General features: G+C 41.9%; 1 protein-coding gene across 1 annotated transcript in view; it reads left to right on the top strand.

Moving 5' to 3' along the window:
- Positions 1 to 7,549, top strand: part of ZMYND12 (zinc finger MYND-type containing 12) — a 59,849-nt gene extending 52,300 nt beyond the window's left edge. Inside the window, exons 5-8 of the mRNA XM_007955571.2 lie at positions 2,497 to 2,619; positions 3,650 to 3,761; positions 5,301 to 5,446; positions 7,430 to 7,549. Of these exons, the coding sequence (XP_007953762.1) occupies positions 2,497 to 2,619; positions 3,650 to 3,761; positions 5,301 to 5,446; positions 7,430 to 7,549 (501 nt within the window). The remainder of the gene's footprint in view (positions 1 to 2,496; positions 2,620 to 3,649; positions 3,762 to 5,300; positions 5,447 to 7,429) is intronic.
- The last annotated feature ends 927 nt before the right edge of the window (positions 7,550 to 8,476 follow it).

Here is an 8,476-nt window from a genome sequence, read left to right as displayed (position 1 = left end):
GCTGGCGCGGGATCGGGCAGTGTTTCGTTCTGCTGTGCATGGGGTCGCTATGAGTCGGAAATGACTCAACGGCACTTAACAACAACAACAACAACCATCAAACTCACCTGTTTTCAGTGAATGCTTTTTCATACATTTGCAGTTGTGTAACATTAGCACACCCAGTTTTAGAACGTTTCCATTACCCTAGGGAGATTCCTTGTATCCATTTGCAGCCATTTTCCATTCCCACCCCCAGCCCTAGGCAACCACTTTCTATATTTATAGATTTTTTTTTTCCTGGACATTTCATATTAATGAAATCACACAATATGTGGTCTTTTGCATCTGGCTCTTGCACTTGGCATAATTATTTTGAGAATCATCCATATTGTTGAGTGTCTCAATAGTTCATTCCTTTTATTGCTGAATCATACTCTATCATCTCAGTATACCACAGTCTATTTATCCTTTCATTAGTTGATGGATATTTGGGTTGTTTCCATTTTCATACAAGTCTTTGCATGGACACATGTTTTCATTTCTCGAGTAGGTTCCTAGGAATAGAATTGCTGGCTTGTATATTAACTCAGTTTTTAACTCTTTGAGAAACTGCCAAACTGCTTTCGAAAGTGACTAAAGCATTTTACATTCACATCAACAATGAATGAGGGCTCCTCTTTATCTACATGAAGGAAGATGTTGAAGCTGCAATGAAGGAATTGGCAAAGAACAAGGCTCTGGGAATTGACGGAATACCCATTGAGATATTTCAACAAACAGATGCCACACTGGAGGCACTCACTCGGTTGTGCCCAGAGATTTGGAAGACAGCTACCTGGCCAACTGACTGGAAGAGATCCATATTTATACCCATTCCAAAGAAAGGTGATCCCACAGAATGTGGAAATTATAGAACAATATCATTAATATTGCACTCAAGTAAGATCTTACTGAAGATACTTCAAAAACGGTTGCAGCAGTATATTGACAGAGAACTTCCAGAGGTTCAAGCTGGATTCAGAAGAGGACGTGGAACAAGGGATATCATAGCTGCTGTCAGATGGATCTTGGCTCAAGGCAAAGAATACCAGAAAGGTGTTTATTTGTGCTTTATTGATTATGCAAAGGCATTTGATTGTGTGGATCATGACAAATTATGGATAACATTGAGAAGAATGGGAATTCCCGAACACTTGATTGTACTCATGAGGAACCTGTACTTTGACCAGGAGGCTGTCATTCAAACAGAACAAGGGGACACTTCATGGTTTAAAATCAGGAAGGGAGTGCGTTGGGGTTGTATCCTTTCCCCACACTTATTCAATCTATATGCTGAGCAAATAATCTGAGAAGCTGGACTATATGAAGAAAACGTGGCATCAGGATTGGAGGAAAAATCATTAACAACCTGAGATACACTGATGATACAACTTTGCTTGCTGAATGATGATGACTTGAGGCACTTACTGATGAAGATTGAGGAATACAGTTTGCAGTATGGGTTATATCTCAATAAAAAGGAGAGAGAAATCCTCACAGCTGGACCAATAAGCAGCATCACGATAAATGGAGAAAAGATTTGAGGTTGTCAAAGAATTCATGTTGTTTGGTTCTACAGTTGAGGCCAATGGAAGCAGCAGTCAGGACATTAGATGACATGTAGCACTGGGAAGGTCAGCTGTGAAGGAACTCTTTCAAGTTCTGAGGAGCAAGGATGTCTCCTTAAGGACTAAGGTGTGCCTGACACAGGCCATTATATTTCCAATCACCTCATATGCATGTGAGAGCTGGACAGTGAATAAAGAAGACCGAAGAAGAGTTGATGCTTTTGAGTTGTGGTGCTGGTGCAGAATGCTGAAGGTACCATGGACTGCTAAAAGAACTAACAGATCTGTCCTGGAAGAAGTACAGCCGAGATGCTCCTTCGAAGCGAAGATGGCCAGACTTCATCTCATTTACTTTGGTCATGTTGTCAGAGGGGACCATTCCCTGGAGAAGGATGTCGTGCTTGGTAAGGTGGGTCGACGTAAGAGGGGAAGGCCTTCGACAAGATGGATTGACACGGTGGCTGCAACAATGGGCAAGGATCATGGAGCTGGCGCGGAATCAAGCGGTGTTTCATTCTGCTGTGCATGGGGTCACTATGAGTTGGAAGTGACTCGATGGCACCTAATAACAACAACAACAACCAATACTTGTTATTTTCCATCTATTTTATTCTGGCCATCCTGGTGGGTGTAAAGTGGTATCTCATTGTCATTTTATTTTACAGTTCCCTAATGACTAACAGTGTTGAACCTCTTTTCTTGTGCTTTTAAGCTATTTGTATACCTTCTATGGAGAAATGTCTATTCAGATCCTTTGCCCGTTTTTTTTTTTTTTTTTTTTAAATTAGGCTGCTTGTCTTCTTTTATTGATTTGTAGAAGTTCTTTATATATTCTGAATACAAGTCCTTTATCAGATATGTGATTTGCAAAGGAAAATCAAGCTCTCTCTGTCTTCCTCCTTTTTAGATATATTTTGCCAGTAGTGCATTTGGAACAGAGAACATCAGGACCTCAGGAGGCTACTTCCACTTGGCTAATATCTTCCATAACCTTAACAAGTTGGACCTGGCAGATACCCTGTATACCAAGGTGAGTGGGGAATGTGAGATCTGAACTTTGCTACTTAGGCCTGGTATCTTACAACTGGTATCAGCCTATCCATGAAGAAATTGATTCATAGAGATGTAGTGACTGGCTCAAGGTCATAAAGCTGATACATGGCATACTTCATTTCTCTTTCTTTCTGTTTCTCCACTGCCAAAAAAGAACAGTCCTGAGCATGCATATAGTGAAAAACCAAACCCCTTCAAACAGATTGTCATATGTTTGGTTATACTCACAGGAGCAAGCTAATGTGGACATGTTAGGATATGCAATGGGGAAGGAGAGATTTTCAAGGGAAATTCATTGTTGGAAAGTCTTGTCGAGGGGTCAGAGAACATGCGAATACTTTAAAATCTCCAACTTTACATGTTAAACTATTTCCAATATGTTAAAATATCACTTACATTCATATAGTAACAGCTCACTTATCAGGAAGTCACTTAGCAAGGGGTCACTTCTATATGTGATACAGGCTCTCCTGCTGTGGCTGTTGACTCTTATTTTGGATTCACTTCTCAGGAAGAGGCATTATGATATAACTGAAAAACAATGGGCTTTGGACTCAAACAGATCTAAGTTTAAATCCTGGCCCCTTACCAGTTCTTACCTGAGTCAAGCGTGATCTTAACTCCTCTGAGGCTCAATTTATTTATCTGCAAAATGTGAATAATAAGAATAGTTACCTCAGTTCAGATGTTGTGAGGCTGTGACTGTGGTTCGCTAATAAAGGTTTAGCATTGCATGTGTTCAGCAAATGGTAGCCACTGTTATTTAACTCCATCAGGGTTGCCTCTAGATCCACCTGGCACATGCCTTTTACAGCCCAGTACTTATCACACTTACTTTAGCCAGGCCTGTTCTGGGATCCTAAGGCTCCCTCTACCTCCACGTACAATGAAGGATGGTGTCTTCAGACTTTTGGCAAACTTGGCCGGGAGGACTACTCTTTCCAACTGGCTGGTGTAGGGGCCAAGGTCTGATCTGCTTGTCTGACTGCCATTTCTTTTCCCAACAGGTCACTGAGATCTGGCATAAATATTTGAATAATCACTACCAGGTCCTCTCACAGTCTCGCCTCCAGCAAATGGATTTACTGGGCAAACAGTTTGAAAATGACACTGGCTTGGGTAAGTGGCAGCTATTTCTAGGAAGCAGAGTAGTGCCTTCATCTCACCAAACACACAAGCCTTGCCCCTAAGAGGGAGTCCCTGGATTGTGCAGATGGTTAACACACTCAGTTGCTAACCAAAAGGTTGGCAGTTTGAGTCCACCCAGAGGCACTTGGAAGAAAGCCCTGGCAATCTACTCCTGAAAGATCAGCCACTAAAAACCCAATGGAGCACATCTCTCAAGGGGCAAGGTTATGATGGCTTCTTGGCCACAGCCAGCTACCCAGAGGGAGCTAGTAGTTGGACCTGTGGCTCAGGACCAGGGTTACAGGGGATATCAAGCTCAATTGGCAGAACATACTACACAAAAACATTGTTCTACATCCTACTTTGCTGAGTAGTGACTGGGGTATTAAAAGCTTGCAAGTGGCCATTTAGATGCAATGTCTTGTCAAGGGGTCAATGAGAGACCCTTCGTTGTCAAGAGTAAAGAAAAATGAAGAAAACCAAAGATGCATGGAAATAATTAGTCCAATGTGATCCTTAGCCTATATGACCATGAGACCAGAAGAACTAGATGGTGCCTGGCTACCACCATCAACTACTTGGAGGTGGATTGGTGCAAGAGATCCTAGATAGAGTGGGAGAACAATATGGAACAAAAACTCAAAATCATAAAAAAAAAAAAAAGAAAGACCAGGCCTAATAGAGTCTGGTGAGATCTCTGAGAGCATGGCTCCTAGTTACCCTTTGGGTCTGGAACTGAACTCACTCCTGTGACTTCCAGCCAAACAATAGACAGGCATATAGGGTGAACATTTACATCTTTTATACTCCTTGGAGAGATCAATCATGGGAGAATAGAAGGGCTGTGTATGCACAGGGAGATAGCTCAGGGAGTGGGAGTGCATGGGAGGAAAGGACACAGGGAAGAGGTAACTATGGGGAGGAAGTGGAAGAGGAGCTGTTGCATTGTGGGAAATTGTAGTCAATGTCATGAGACAAAGTGTATGTGAGCTGCTGTATGGAAAATGAATTTGCTCTGTAAACTTGCACCCAAATCACAATAAAAATTTAAAAACAAAAAAGGAGCACAGGTCTAAACTGACACACATGGGGTTGCCATGAGTCAGAATCGACTCCACAGCAACCAGTACTGGTACTAGTAAGCACTTCTGGGTTTGGGGAGAAGAATTAAGGTGCTGCAGCTACAAGGCTCCATTTTCTTAGCTATAGAATGGAGGCAGAAGAATAGTACCCAAAGAATCCTGCTGAGCTAAATTCCCTGTATTGGGAGTTGTAAAGATCTAGAATTCAGGGGTGAGAAAGTGAAGCCTTAGCAACTTTGGGACCTGTGGGAGTGAGCATAGTCTTCGGATACTCTGATAATGAGAAACTAAGCCAAGCTGGAGAGCTGCTGCAATCTGCCCAGCGTCCTGCTCTGCCTGTGAACTCACTATGGTTGTGCTGTCTCCACCAGTGCCCCTGGGAGCAGGCTTGGCTGAAGACCAGCTGGGTACATACCTGCCTGTTTCCTCCCCTCCCCTTCCAATGCAGATGAAGCCCAGGAGGCAGAAGCCATTCGGATCCTCACTTCAACCTTCAGCGTTCGAGAATCTACATATAACAAAGCCCCAGAAAAAACCGTCTTTGTTCTGAAAACCCTGGTCATGCTCTACTACCTGATGATGAATTATTCAAAGGCAAGTTTACCTAGAAAAGCAGCAAGTCTAAGTTAGAGAAATTCCTCCAGTTGAGTTCAGCTATGTTTTGCCCAATTCCACCAGCTTTTGCCCTCAGAGCAAGTCCTCACTCCAAAAAAATTCAGATGCTCATGACATTTCTTATTTAGTGAATCTAGCCTGCATTAAGGAACAAGATTGTTTTCTTCCCTCGAGGAGGCCTTCCAGGAATTGCTTAGGTAAACTGAGGGTACGGCAGCCTGCAAGGCAGGGAAGTCCTTAGAAGAGTGGAGTGGTAGTTATGCTTGCCCTCAGTGAGTCCCCTTGTTGCTGGAAGCATTCAGGCAGAAATGGAATGCCAGGAAAAGATGAAAAAGTAACTTTTTTTGAAGTGCTCATTATATGCCATTCTCTGGCCTAAGAACTGTACATGAATTATCACGTAATTAATTCTCATTTGAACCTTTTGAAGTAGTCACTTTATTATCTCCAATTTGCAGATAAGGAAACTGATATACAGAAAGGGTCAGTTATTACCCAATGTCTCACAGAAATTAAGTGGCAAATCTCACATTAATTAATTCATTCAAATATTTATTGAGCATTTATCACTGTTCTAGGGTCTTGGGGAATCAGCAGTAAACAATCAGACGAATTTTCTATCTTCATGGACCTTCTATTCGTTGGAGGAGAGGAAGTCACAATAAACAAACAAACATATAAATATGTAATAATTTCAGATGAAAAGTGCTGTAAAGAAAAAGCAGGCAAGGAAAGAGAGTGACACTAGTTGGAGGAGGTCTTTTTGTTAGGTGACATGGAAAATTTAAGATTCCTTCTCTCTTTCCTTCCTCCCTCCTTTCCTTCCTTCCCTCAGAAAATTTTACTAAACACCTGCTATATACCAGAGCCTGCTCTGAGGAGCTTACAGTCAGTGGGCTATAATAAAATGTGATGGTGAAGCCCAGGGTGCTGAGAGAGCACAGAGGTGGGACACTGACCCTGTCTTCGGTAGGGCAAGGAGTGATCAGGGAAGAAGGAAACATTTCCATTGAATATTCCAGTTTACATTAGACAAAACATCTTTTCTACAGTACAAAGTGCAATTTTCTACTGTGTACTCAAGGAAATCCCAAGGCATGTTAGGGTGTCAGATCTGCAAAAAGCCTTTACATGAAAGGGATACATTTATAATTCAAAAGTCTCTACTAGGTTGTCTTTTCAGTGAAGCCTTCTCTGACTTCTCCCCCCAGCCCCTGTTTAAAATTGCAAAACCTTACTACCACCACTAACATTCCTATCCCCCTACCTTGTTTTTCCTTTTTCTTTTTTTCCTCAGCACTTATCATTATTTCAGGTATTATCATGTTTTACTTATTTATCTTGTTTATTGTCTCTCTCTCCTACTAGATTATGAATTCCATGAGGGTGGGAATTTCTGTCTGTAGTCAGAGTATCTGGAGCACAGTAGCCATTCAATAAATATTTATAGGGAAGGAGTGAGGGAGGAAGGAAGGAGGGAGGGAGGGAGAAAGGGAGAGAAGGAAGGAAGAAGGGAAAAGAGAAAGAAGGAAAGAGAACCAGTCTGTCCCAAGATGTCCCATGCAGCCTCTGTCTAACTCAAAACCCTGGACTACATGGCCCCCAGGGCTGCCCCAGGATGTAATTTTACTTATGGCATGTATCACTTCCATACCTCCGAATGTTGGTCCAAAGGGCCATGATTCAAATCCTGCAAAGATCCCTCTTTGCTAGGAAGTTATACTCTGTTTACCCCTAGTTTATCAAGCCAAGTGCATTTTTCTGGTTCCCCCTGCCCCACCAAGCATACATTTGTTCAGCTATAAGGGCCAGGATGTCAGGAAACAAAGTTTAGTATGGCCCTAGCTAGGGTGAGAAGCTGGTAGATCCTGTCTCATGTTTCTGGGGTTGTACATAGATGGGGCTTCCCAATGTTGTGATTTCGTGCGACAACTTCCTTTTGTCATTGCCATTTTATTTCAGGCCCAGGAATATGCCACGAAAGCCTTCACCTTAGCCAAAGAAAAACTCAGTGTCCATGAACAAAACACCATTCAAGAGTTATTAAATCTCATCTCAGCCGAACACTCTCGTTCTCAGTGACCCATAAGCTCCATGTCAGGCGCTATTGAAGAGGTTATTGAAAGTCTTATATATCCTAGACTTGCACACTAATTTGAGGTACTATGGATTGCTGAAATTTCCACCCTTTTCCCTTAGAACTGCATATATAGCTGTAATTTTATTCTTACAAAGCGTATGTGATGGCAAGTAGACATAGAAAGGCGTAGAAATTAGTAAAACTAACTTTGTGATGCTGGGATGTTTGTTGCTTATCATGACCTTTGTATTTAGTATCCTTATTGAATTTTGCATAATAAGCTGTCAAATCACTAATACAGTGATAGTAATTGACCTGCAAATGTTTGTCATATTTCCCAGAAGTGTCTCCAGCAAATGCATGTTTCATAGGTTTTGCTAAAGAAGTAAGTAAGGAATGGAGCTATAGTGGAGCAAAGTTTCTCTATTCTGCTGGGATTGTTGTTGTTGGGTGCCGTCAAACTGGCTCATAGTGACCCCATGTACAACAGCACAAAACACCGCCTGGTCTTGCACCATCCTCACAATCCTTGCTATGCTTGAGCCCATTGTTGCAGCCACTGTGGAGTTAAGTTAGCACTAATCTGAAGTAGATTGCAGTTTTTTAAAAATGCCCATAATTCTTTGGAGCAGTCATTAAAAAAAATAACTCCAAAAAATACTTTAAGATCAAAGAATTAAGATGGTACTTGAGAAAATGTCTACTTAATACAAAAGAATCCAGTAAAAGATGAGACACATATGTTGGCAAAGGATACCAAAAGCACCATGGACTGCCGAAAGAATGAACAAATCTGTCCTGGAACATGTGCAGCTGGATGCTCCTTGGAAGCAAGAATGGCCAGGACTTCCGGTAAAGTGGAAGAATAGGCAGACAAGTGACCCAGACCCTCTTCAACAAAGAAAACAAAAACCAATTTACAGAGGTAC

This window comes from Orycteropus afer, unplaced genomic scaffold (genome assembly GCF_000298275.1).
Source record: "Orycteropus afer afer isolate SDZICR_OR568_19922 unplaced genomic scaffold, OryAfe1.0 scaffold00510, whole genome shotgun sequence".
NCBI lineage: Eukaryota > Metazoa > Chordata > Mammalia > Tubulidentata > Orycteropodidae > Orycteropus > Orycteropus afer.
This window is presented reverse-complemented; position numbering and strand designations above follow the sequence as displayed.